General features: G+C 40.0%; 1 protein-coding gene across 1 annotated transcript in view; it reads left to right on the top strand.

The window, feature by feature from the left end:
• pcloa (piccolo presynaptic cytomatrix protein a) overlaps nucleotides 1-12,312 on the top strand; it is a 60,079-nt gene that overhangs the window by 18,703 nt on the left and 29,064 nt on the right. The window contains exons 4-5 of the mRNA XM_051691699.1: nucleotides 5,115-5,642; nucleotides 7,713-11,973. Of these exons, the coding sequence (XP_051547659.1) occupies nucleotides 5,115-5,642; nucleotides 7,713-11,973 (4,789 nt within the window). The remainder of the gene's footprint in view (nucleotides 1-5,114; nucleotides 5,643-7,712; nucleotides 11,974-12,312) is intronic.

Below are 12,312 nucleotides of genomic sequence, written 5' to 3'. Positions count from 1 at the left end.
GTGCAACCTGTCAATTTTTCAATTTCAAGCTGCATTAGAAGTGAGAGTATATATACAGTACATATCATTTTGAAGTACAGATCAGATGAAAGTGTACAGGAATAATATGATTTGGAGAACATTACAGTGGTGTTGTGATCTGAATGTTTGAAAGCCTCTTTTGGTTAATTGACACGAAACACATTAACTACCCCATGTGTCAACTACCCTTTTATATTATAACTATTTTGAAGCTTGTGGTATGTAATACACTACAAAAATCATTTTCTTAACCTTGAAGTTCTTTTCATACTCCGGCTTACACTTGTAATGTTCACAGTCAAAATTGTCCAGAACAGTCTTTAGGTATCACCTTTTTTTCAATACATACTATAATAACAAATTTTTTACACATTTTGTGTTTCACACCTATTAACTAACTTCACCTTTTAATTTTCATATAAAATTAGCATTTTATCACAAGTTATACATTTGGAAATATATTTAGACTAGGGCTTTCAATCGATTACAATTTTTAATCAAATTAATTACATGGTATGCCAATTAATTAATCGCAATTAATCATCACATATATAAATATTTGCTGAGAAAGCCTTAAATAAGAATAATTCAATATAATGATTAAATAATTATAGTTATATTTAAATAATTATAAATTATATATATAATATATATATATATATATATATATATATATATATATATATATATATATATATATATATATATATATGTATATGTTATCTATATAATATATATAATTTAGAAAATTATAATTCAGATCATTAAAATTAATTATGTTATTGTTATTATTTGCATTGTGGCCTTAGTCTCATCAATTCATTTCTTAGTGTTTGTGCATTTTCACTCTGTATTATAGTCTCACCCATTCATTTCACCTTTGTTGGCCAAATCTCTTTTTTTAGAAAACCACTTAAACTTAATGGAATCTTTTCAGTGTGTGTGTGAGTGAGTGCGTGTGTGTGTGTGTGTGTGTGTGTGTGTGAGTGAGTGTGTGTGTGAGTGAGTGTGTGTGTGTGTGTTTAGATGGTAAAAAGAGGAAACGTCACCCAAAAGTTTTATATCTCTCAGATGAACTATACGATTAAAAATAATTAATAATAATAATAAAAATTTCAATCAGTCAAAAATAACTGAACAGAACTTGAGGTTAATCAGTATTTTTGTCTCGTTTTCTGCTTCTTTTTTTTTTTTTTTTTTTTTCCTTCATAAACTTTTAACTTTTCATAGATTTTAAATTTGGCAATGACAAAATATACAAATATACAGACTGAGAAAATAATTTAAGGAACATTTTGATGAAACTCATAATGCCAATTTAGTCTCCTATCTCTCTGTCATACAACCCCAATTCCGAAAAGGTTGGGACAGTATGAAAAATGCTAATAAAAACAAAAAGGAGTGATTTGTAAATTATATTCACTCTTTGCTATATTGAAAGCACCACAACTACACATAATATGTTGTTTTACCTTGTGAATTTATTTATTTATTTTTAAATGTACAGTAATTTCAAATCAGATGATTGTAACACACACCAAAAAAGTTGAGACAGGGACAATTTAAGACTAATAACAATGCAATGTGAAACAGGAGATATTAAACAGGTGAGGCAATTGTGTCATTGTACTGTATAAGGAGCCTCCAAAAACATCTTAGTCCTTCAAGAGCAAGGATCATTCAAGACTTGTCAATTTGCCAGCAGATGCTTCAGCAAATAATCCAGCACCTTGAGAACAATGTTCCCCAAAGACAAATTGGAAGGATTTTGGGCATTTCACCCTCTACAGTGCACAATATAGTTAAAAGATTCAAGGAATCTCGTTAAATCTCGGTGCGTAAAGGGCAAGACGAAAACCACTTCTGAATGCACGTGGTCTCTGATCCCTCAGACGTCACTGTCTTAAAAAACATCATTCATCTCTAATGGATATCATGAACATGGTCTTGGTATAACTTTAGTAAACCTTTGTTAGTCAACACCACTAGCCGCTGCATCCACAGATGCAAGTTAAGACTTTACTATGCAAAGCAGAAGCCATACATCAACACTGTCCAGAAGCGCTGCGTCTTTTCCAGGGACGTCCATGCATTTTCCAGCAGGACAACTTCAAACCACATACTGCCCGGATTACAAGTGCATGGCTGTCTTAGCAGAGAGTGTGGGTGCTAGATTGGCCTGCCTGCAGTCCTGGCCTGTCTCCAATTGAGAATGTGTGGTGCATTATGAAGCGCATTAGATGGCAACGAAGACCCAATACAATTGTGCAGCTAAAGACCTACATAATGGATGGATGGGGGAAAATTCCACTTTCTAAACTCTACAAACTTGTGTCTTCATTGCCCAAATGCTGATGCAGTAATGGTGATGTTTCACAGTGGTAAACACTTGACTGTCCCAACTTTTTTGAAACGTGTAATAATCATCTAATTTGAAATGACTGTATATTTAAAAAAAAAAAAACAATGAAATTCACAGGGTAAAACATCATATAATGTGTAGATGTAGAGCTTTCAATAGCAAAGGGTGATAATAATTTACAAATCACTCATTTTTGTTTTTATTAGCATTTTTCATACTGTCCCAACTTTTTTGGAATTGAGGTTGTACATTGTCTCTTTGCATAGGAGGAATAGTATTTCCTGCTTGTCTGAAAATCCTCACTAAATAATGTTGACATACAAGTATCTTTCATAGAGTTACAAACATGTCTTTTATTTATCTCATGCAGTCTCATTAGGATTGTGTGTCTTTGTCCCTTTGTCTTTGTACATATTACATCCCACATTCCAACCCATAATATGTGGTATGAAATATCCCTTTCTTGAAGTGTCTCATATGGCACAGGGACCTCCCCAGACCTCTTGTAGATTTAGACGAAACCCTGCAGCCAAGCTAAGAGAACCATGAGGACACAGCTTCACTAAGCATGCCTCAGCACTGAAGCCTATCATAGATTGCTCAGGATTTACGTCAGCCAGTGGGGCATGATTCCTCTTGAGAGGACCGCCTGCACGTGGCAGCCACATCCCCCCCACGAACATGTAATATTATTAGAACTTTATTAATCCCCGCAGGGCAATTAATATATGCTGCAAAAATGCTAGTCCACATTAATCTCTTACGTTATCATTTGTGGAGCACACAATGTCAAGGATGTCACTGACAATGTCAGTGTTTTTATTAAATATATTTGTGATCTGAAGAAATAAATACCAGTGGCCTGAAAAAATATGTTATAAACAGTTGTTTTGTTTTAATTGAGCTGTGTTCAAATGACAGTCACCACTTAAGTGGGGATGGAATTTTTTCCCATGTGGTCTCTCAAGTAAATTATGCAGCAAAAATGCTAGTCCACACAAACAGCTATAGACAGCAGTTCCTTTATTGCATTTTCCTATGTGCCAACAGTTTTAATTGGCTCTAAATATATATGCTTGGCTCACTCTACTGTGAGATTTTGCTATACCCATCAGCTCACAGCATCAGCTTTGTTCATCCACCCTTTGTAATAACATCAATTTACAGAGCACTGCATAAACCTGCTTAAATGTTGCAGACAAATGGCATCTTATAGCTTATCTATTTTAAAATTAGCAATGGACATTCAACAAACTACAAATACCAACACACCCACCCCACATATAGGCATATATACAACAGTTAGTTACGGTCCTCGAATCTGATTGGACGAGAGACATTCCATGAGTGCTGATGGTCTCACACCATCATCACTCGGACGCTTCACTGTGTGTATCACTCCGCTTGTGTTCGTGCCATTCTAAACTAAAGTGTAAGAGCAGTGCAGATGTGTTAAGAGCCATCTGTCTCTTTACATTTAATTTTATGACATTACATATTTTAGCCAGCAGGTGGAGGCAAAAGACCATTTTTGTGTGTAATATGAGCCACTTGGTGACGTGAAGTGGGTCGACATATTCAACAGCACTTCCGTGATCGCTTGTATTACTACTACACTACTAAAGCTAGGAAACAGCTTTAAATGGCTTTAAATTAACAACATCAGCATTAAGGCTCATCACAGCTGAGAGACACAACAGACTGATTAATTACACAAACTCAAGGCGCTTATCTCTTACTGAAGTTTCTACATTGGAGAGGACAAAATGGCGGAGGACATTGCGGTTTCTATAGTGAAAGACTCTTGCGCACCAGCTACTGCAAAATAGGGAGGAATACCCCCGCTTGGACGGCTATTTTTCCACTGAGAAAATAGGATGCATTTCACCAAAATGACATTATCTTCAGAAAGCTGACTAACAGACTATAGCATCATCAACAGGTGATCACACACGCTCCATCTCTCTCTCTCTCTCTCTCTCTCTCTCTCTCTCTCTCTCTCTCTCTCTCTCTCTCTCTCACACACACACATCCTTGTTTCTCCAATAACATGTTAGAAACAGCCCAAGCTGCAATACTAGTAGTTCTGAAGTTATATTTTTGAGAGGCTTGGACGCATCATTTGGTTTGAACCAGCAACGGCAGATTCTGGTCCGTCGCGTAAGAAAGTTGTTCCATGCACAAATGCGTTTTTTGTGACCGTACTCAATTTTTCCTAATTTTTGTTACATTTACTTGTTCATTGAACTGTTGTATATAAGAAATATCACACTTGCAATCATGCTATATGGCCCTAAATCAGCACTGCTGTGATTCGGCAGCATGGCCACAGGCCGTGCTGATATAGGGCCATATCACACTCTTGCTCATGTGATATTGCTTAAATACATACCTGTACACCCCATTCATACATCAGCATCTCCAAACTCTAGGGAGATGTCTTTACTGCACATTCAAGCCTTTCTGACATTGAACTGCTTAAGCTTCATCCCATTACTATGAATAATAAATGAACAATCTCTTAAGTTACATACATTTAAAGGCACTCTAGAAATAGTTATATTGATGATCTCCCCCTTTGCAGTAGCGTATGAAATGTATTAGTTAAAAGTGTTGTGCAACATGGCACATTCCCTAAAAATGGCTAAATCAAAGGATGTGAATTTACTAGAGCACGTCACCATTCTCTAATATTTAATGCTAATATCTTTCCATTTTTTCTGTTTTAAAGAAAGAATGGCTCTGCCTAAACTGCCAGACCCAAAGGGCTCTATCCGGACAGCTTGGGGATATGCCACCTCCACCTTCTCCATCAAAGCTGCCAGCCAAACATGAACCCACCCCACCTTCCTCCCTAGCTGGTGCTGCATCCTCCACCCCTTCATCTCCTGCACCTACTGCCACTGCACCCCCTGCCAGAGGGCTAACATGGATGCCCAGCATAACTCAGGCTCTAGCTGACAAGTCGGAGTCAGACCCAGCCAAAGCTGCTGGTGCAAAAGATGTCGAAAATACAGAGGCAGAAAAAGGGGTCACAGCAGAGCCAATACCGAAGAGCATACAGGTAGTACCAGAAGGAAGCAAAGATCAAACACCTGGCACCCTGACTGAAAACACAGAGGGTGCATCAACGCTACCTGTTCAAACATTTAAGGAGGATGCCCCTCCTACACATCATGTTGCAGAAGGGACAGTAGATGTTAAAGGGGCACACATAGAACAGGCTAAAACACTAGAACAAATTAAGGCCCTTGTAGAGGTGCAGAAGATAGAGAAAAGTGAGCCAGAGAAGTGCCAGGTACTAGAACCAGAATGTCCTTGCACTATTAAAACAGAGCCTGAAAACACAGTGCCCGACAGTGTTGATGAAAAATGTATTGAGGCCTCTGTGGCTAGTTACATGGAATTTATTCCAGAAAAAGACAAACAGCCACAATCCACTGGGACCACAGAGTCAGCCACACATTTGAATGTTACAGGGCCCAATGCTAGCTCTCCTCCTATAAGCAATGAACCAGATAGTCAGACTACTGAGAAACATTCTGAAGAGGTCAGACTACCCTTGAATGTAGATTCAGTAGATAACGTAGCTGTAAAGCCAAGCTCTGTCAAGACAGCTACTACTGATCCTGATCAGATTAGCACAAGGTATGTGCCAGAAGAGAAACCTGAAGCCTCTGTGAAAATTGAGGCACCAATCCTTGCTGAGTCAGATCATGATCAGCCATGCCATAATATTATTAATCAGGAAGTATCTGTGGAGCCAGAACAACAAGCACCTATTTTAGATAACGGGTCAGAGGCAAAGGAGGTTACAAAATCTATGCAGTTAACCAAAAAGAATCATTTAAATGAGTGTGAAACAGAAGAGCCAGATGTTACAGATACATTGGTAGAGACAGAGGTCATAGAAACAGAGGTCATTAGCAAAGAATCTGGTATAATGGCAAATGCTGTTTCTGTTGATAAAAATGAAGACAATTCAGAAAAGAGTCTAACAGGAGATAAGACAGAGGTCAAGAAGGTACAGGCCACATCACAGACACAATTAGATAAACCTTCATCTCCACTCAATCCAAATATTGAGCTTGAATACACAGGAAAAACAACAGAGAATGCAGCTGGAAGTGTTAGCAAATATAATCCAAAGGAACAGTGCCCTAAAAAGCTCCGTGAGGAGAAAGAACAGATGAGCACAGATGAAACAGAACTGGAAAAATGTTTGCCAGATCATGTAGAAAACATTAGGAGGACAGATCAGAAAGCCACTCTTAAGAAAGTGTCTGAAAACAAAAATTCTGAATCTGAAGGCACTTTCTCTGAACAAGAGATTAGCACAGATAAAGACATAGAGGAGAAAAATATGGGAGACGCATGCTCTCCATCCCTTCAAAAGGTTGCTGTTATAACAGAGGTAAAAATTATGGAAAATTCTGAAGCAGTTCAGGAGTGTTTAAAATATCTCTCTTCCATATCCGAAAATTCAGGGGATAAGTTATTAATTAAGCAAGTAGAGAAACCTGAAAAATATAATGTAGAGAAAACAGCAACGATAGACTCTAAAATAGACCAGGGTGATCATTCGAATATGCAAGAAGAATTTTCTCTAAACACTTTAAATTTAAAAATTAAAGAAGAGAAACTCAGGCTGAGAGAAACAGAGGTTATGACTTCTATGACAGTAATAGATCAATCTAAAAATCAGACAGCTGAACTGCCATTACCCTCTGCAGAAAAAGAAGAGAGAAATACAAAAAATGGATCTGAGGAGAAAAGAGAGTCTGGTACTGTTATTTCAAACACAAAAAATGATTCACTATCCTCAGTTAATGAGGATGACAAAATTCCAGATATTATTAAAAGTCCAGAAGAGAAAGAAATTAGGCAAATAGATAAATTTGCTGATGAGGAGCTGAATGGAATGATCAGCAAAAAAACTGAAAATCATTCAACAGCTGAGTGTATGTCCCATAGCATAGACCATGTTGTAGAGCTAGCTTCCCCACCCTCTGTATTTAGCCAACAGGAAAGAAACCATTCAGAAGAGGGGAAGTTGACCTCACAACCACAAGAGAAAAAGGATGGCATGCTACAGACATTGATAAAGCCTAATAAAGTTGATGAATCTGGAGAGGTAACAGTAAAAATAGATCTAGAGGTACTGTACAGTACATTTGTTCTTGCAGATCAGTGTTTAGTCACCTATAGTATTCCAAAGTGTATTTTCATGTAGTTCCTTTCATTTATGTCTTTCATGATATAATATATGTTTATATTATGCCCTGAAATCATAACTTGGCAAATTGTAATTATTTTTACTGCTGTCTAGAAAAAAGAAGATGCTGCTTCTGAACTTCTGAAGGAACCTGGTGAGAAAGACAGAGAGAGCAGCCCTACAAGTCCTTCAGACCTGGCAAAGTTGGAAAGCACTGTCCTTCCAATTCTAGAGGCCCAGGTGACAGCAAAAGAGGAATCACAACCTGAAACTCCGAAGGTCAAGCGTCGACTGGAGGTTCTGCCAGTGTCTCCAGAACCAAGCTCAGAGGATGACCAACTTGGAGAAACTAAAGAACAAAAGGATGATGCATTGAAAAAAGAATGGAAAAAACTCCTTGTTCCTACAGATATCCAAGGAGATTCTTTTGAGGACAGTAATGAGGGAAAGCATTCACCTCAACACCAGAGGAAAAAAACTGTTGGAGATAAGGAAGTGGAAATGGAGAGTCCCGTCTCTGTGGAGGAAGAGGAGATCAGGAAGCAGATCATAGAAATGAGCGCAGATGAGGATGCATCACCATCTGATGAAGAAAACCTTGTCAGACGGAAGATCAAAGATCAAGAGAAGAAGAAAATGGAACAGAGTGCAAAGAAGGATGATAAGGGAAAAAATTATTCAGGGAAGGCCAGGCACCTTCTCAGAAAGAGCAGTATCAGTCCAGAAGATGAGCCAGAGCAGAAGAGTATTATCTCTGTGACTAAAATTGAGGAACTAGCTAAAGGAGAACAGCCTTCCTCGGACAGTGGAGCTGGCATACGGCATTTCAAAACAATTGAACTCAACAGTACAGCGACTGTACGCCAGACATCAGATGATGGTGAGCTAGAGAGTCTTTCTGACTCTCCTGATGATCGGTCAAGAGGCGAAGGCTCTTCAAGTTTACATGCATCCAGTTTTACTCCAGGAACATCCCCCACATCTTTGTCTTCTCTTGATGAAGACAGTGACAGCAGTAGCCCTAGTCATGCTCGGTCAAGTGGTGAGGGCAAGCAGCAGAGGAAAGCGAAGCACCGGCAGCCAGGCCAGTTGCTTCCCACCATTGAGGATTCATCCGAGGAAGAGGAACTGCGAGAGGAAGAGGACCTTCTAAAAGAACAGGAGAAGCACAAGGGCTCAGGAAAGAAGTCAAAGAAAGACAAAGAGGAGATTCGAGCACAGAGAAGGAGAGAGAGGCCAAAAACACCACCAAGCAACCTCTCACCAATTGAGGATGCATCGCCTACAGAAGAGCTACGGCAGGAAGCAGAGATGGAGGAATTCCGCAGGTCTTCCTGCTCAGACCTCTCCCCAAGCATGGAGTCAGAACCAGAGAGCTTTGAGATACTCCTGGAGAAGATTTCTGCAGTCCAAAAAGTATATCAGTTACCAATGTCAGTCTCCTTATACTCTCCCACAGATGAGCAACATGCTGATAATCAGTCCAAAGAAAGGGGAAATCGACCATTAAGAAGTGCTGATGAGGCATATGAGGAGATCATGCTGAAGGCCAAATCTCCAACTACTGAGGTAAAAGAACAACCACCTGGGAAAGAATCTCTTTATGGCGGCATGCTGATTGAAGATTATGCATATGAGTCTCTTGTTGATGACCCATCATATGAACAGGAACCAGCTAATCTTCTTGTGTCAGAGAAACCCAAAAAACCTCTGAGATCACCTGATGAGGTATATGAAGATATGATGCAGAGAAAGAAAGATATGCTTAAAGAAAAGGAGCTAACGCATGATAAGCCAGTAGAAGACATTCCTAAACCAGAAATTGTGTTCACTCATACTGACTCTTGCAAAGAGATTTTCTCATCAAGTATCACAGGCCAGTCTGGAAAGAATGAAAGGCCTTTATTAGATGCAGAGGCAGCCTATGAAGAACTTATGAAGAAACAAAGAGCAGTGCTGACTCCAGGAACCAGTCCAACTCAAGTAGGCCCTGATCTGAGTGGAATGGCACAAGGAACAACAGTAGCCCAAGCTGAGAGAACAGAGACGGCATCCCTACGAAGGATTCTGCCTATACCTGATCTAAGAGTGACACAGTGCTCATCAGGTGAAGAGGAATCTGGTGAAGAGAGCATTGCTGATCAAACACAGGACTCTGAGAAAGCTACAGTTTCAACTAAAAAGACTGAACCAGAGCCACTTATTGATGAGGCTTCCCAGGAAACATTAGTCTCAGCGTCAGAGTCAGTACTAGATGATTTATCAGTACAAAAAGAAGCAGCATCACCTGAAGTACCAAGTGATGCACAAGCACTCATAAAGAAAAATGTAGAAATTGATCAAACAGATGTTGTTGACTTGTCAAAGTTCCCGGCCTCTAGTCAAATTGACTCTTTTACAGCTACAGTTCAGAGTGTAATTTTAAGACCATCAGCCCCAGTAGTTGTAAGTGTATCACCTTTCCCAACTGTACCTCAATATATAGTATCCACTCTACCTAGTGTTGTATCAACTGCCCCACCAGTCCCTCCCAAACCAGTAGTGCTACGCAAAGCAGCGTCTTTAGAAAAAGCAGACATTCCAGTTGCTCCACCACTACCTCCTCCAACTCTACCCAAACCCTCTGTGTATCCGAAAATGACTCCGCCACAGGTCCCCAAAAGAACTGTTCCAGTTGGCATGCCAACCTCAGGTGATAGTGTACCAGTAAGGCAACCTCTTGCTCCAACCTACAAGCCCCATGTTCCTCCTCCTGTACCACCAAAGCCATCCTCCATCCCTGCAGGACTGACCTTCAGTCACAAAGCAGGGGAGTCTGTTAAACCACCCATTGCTCCCAAACCCATAGCAAATGCTCAGCCACCTTTTACAGCCCATACTCCAGCAAGACCTACCATTCTCAGTACAAGCAGTGCAGACAGTGTCCTTAATCTGAGTCCCTCTTCCGAGAGTAAAATTGGAACCACATCTCCCCTCAAGTCTCCTACATCACCCAGGTATGGCAGAGTTTTGCGTGACACATATGTTGTTATTACATTGCCATCGCAGCCTGGTTCACCTACAGAAGGTATCACAACCCAAGCCCCAACTAGTCCTGGCCCAGAATCACCTCAGAAACAGGCTTCTTCACAATCCCAAACTCAATCCCAGCCACAAACTCAACCACCTCCACAGCCACAAAGAACCAGAGTACCACTGGCATTCACGCGAATTACTGAATCAATTGAAAGTCAAGAAATATGTGGTCCAGAAAAGGTAGTTTCTAGCATGAGCCATGTCTATGAGGCTATTTCAGCCTCAACACAGCCTCAATCAGCTATCCCAAATGTTGGTGTTCAGGTAGTTACCACTGAAGTGCAAAGAACCACAGTGTCTGTTGTGCATGAAAGAACACCACCCCCACACCCCATTCCAAGAGCCACTGGTATCCCTGTTGTTTGGGAAAACATGCAATCTGAACCAATTCAAGTGCAGAATGGCCATGCTTACCATCCTGGAGAGGTAGTGGATCTCCGAACCCCAAAGATAGATGTAGAGACATCCATGAAGGGTGTGGATCTGTCTTCCTCTGAGTCAAGACGACAATCGACAATCAATATTGATGGTGGTGGGCGTCATCAAAGTGCTGTGCAGTCATCTGTAGTGAACCTAAGCACTGATACTTCCTCAGTGTCTGTGGTTACAGACAGCATCACCATTCTTACATGCACAGCCACTGTAGCTTATGGCAGTGATACTTCTCAGTCCACATCGATGCCTCTCCAACTCACAACAGCTAAATCTTTTGAGCCTGTATCCCAAATTATTTACAGGCCTCTGAATACTCAGCCAGAGAAACCAATAAATCTCTCTACAACAGTGGGTAAAACTCATCATGTTCCTGTAACAATAGCTCCTACAATTACAAACAATGGCATTAGTGCAACTATCCCCCCTCGACTAGAAACAGGCTTATCAGGTGCAGTTGACCTCACCACAGTTAAACCTGCACAAACCATAGTTACCATGAATGGGTCCACTGCAGAGGTGATTACTGCTGTAATTACAGAGGAAGAGGGTAAACCAGTAGATCTGACTGCAGGAAGAAGATCAGTCTGCTGTGATGTAGTCTATAAGCTTCCTTTTGCAGGGAGCTGTGCAGCTCAACAGCCCTCAGCCCAATTACCAGAGGATCGTTTTGGCTACAGGGATGACCACTATCAATATGATAGGACTCCTTATGGTATGAGAGGTCTTGGTGGAATTAAACCTTCAATGTCTGAATCAAACTTAGCTGAGGCTGGTCTCTTTCTGTATAAAAATAAGCATAGTTATGATTACAAAGAGACCACAGAAGGTGCTGTAGACCTGACATCTGGAAAAATGTCTGTGACAGGTCAGTATGAAATTGAAGATCTTTCTTGTCGATATAATTTTGAGTTACCGCTGCTTATTCCCGGCTGATTTTTATTTTTATTTTTTAATATATGTTCTCTTTTTTTGGGGAACGGTTTTGCATGCTCCAGATCTTAATTTTTTATTCAGATGTGTCTTCGTGTGGAATGGTTTTGCATGCTCCAGATTTTTTTTTATTTGTATGTGTCTGCATGCCTCTGCATACAATTCAATATTATTTTGGCTGTTTTCATTTTTTATTTTTCGGAGGACGCATGGCTGTTTCTGTGCTATTACTATTGCACTATTTTTATGTGCTGAACACTGAAATGAAATTTTA

This window comes from Myxocyprinus asiaticus, chromosome 47, assembly GCF_019703515.2.
Source record: "Myxocyprinus asiaticus isolate MX2 ecotype Aquarium Trade chromosome 47, UBuf_Myxa_2, whole genome shotgun sequence".
NCBI lineage: Eukaryota > Metazoa > Chordata > Actinopteri > Cypriniformes > Catostomidae > Myxocyprinus > Myxocyprinus asiaticus.
This window is presented reverse-complemented; position numbering and strand designations above follow the sequence as displayed.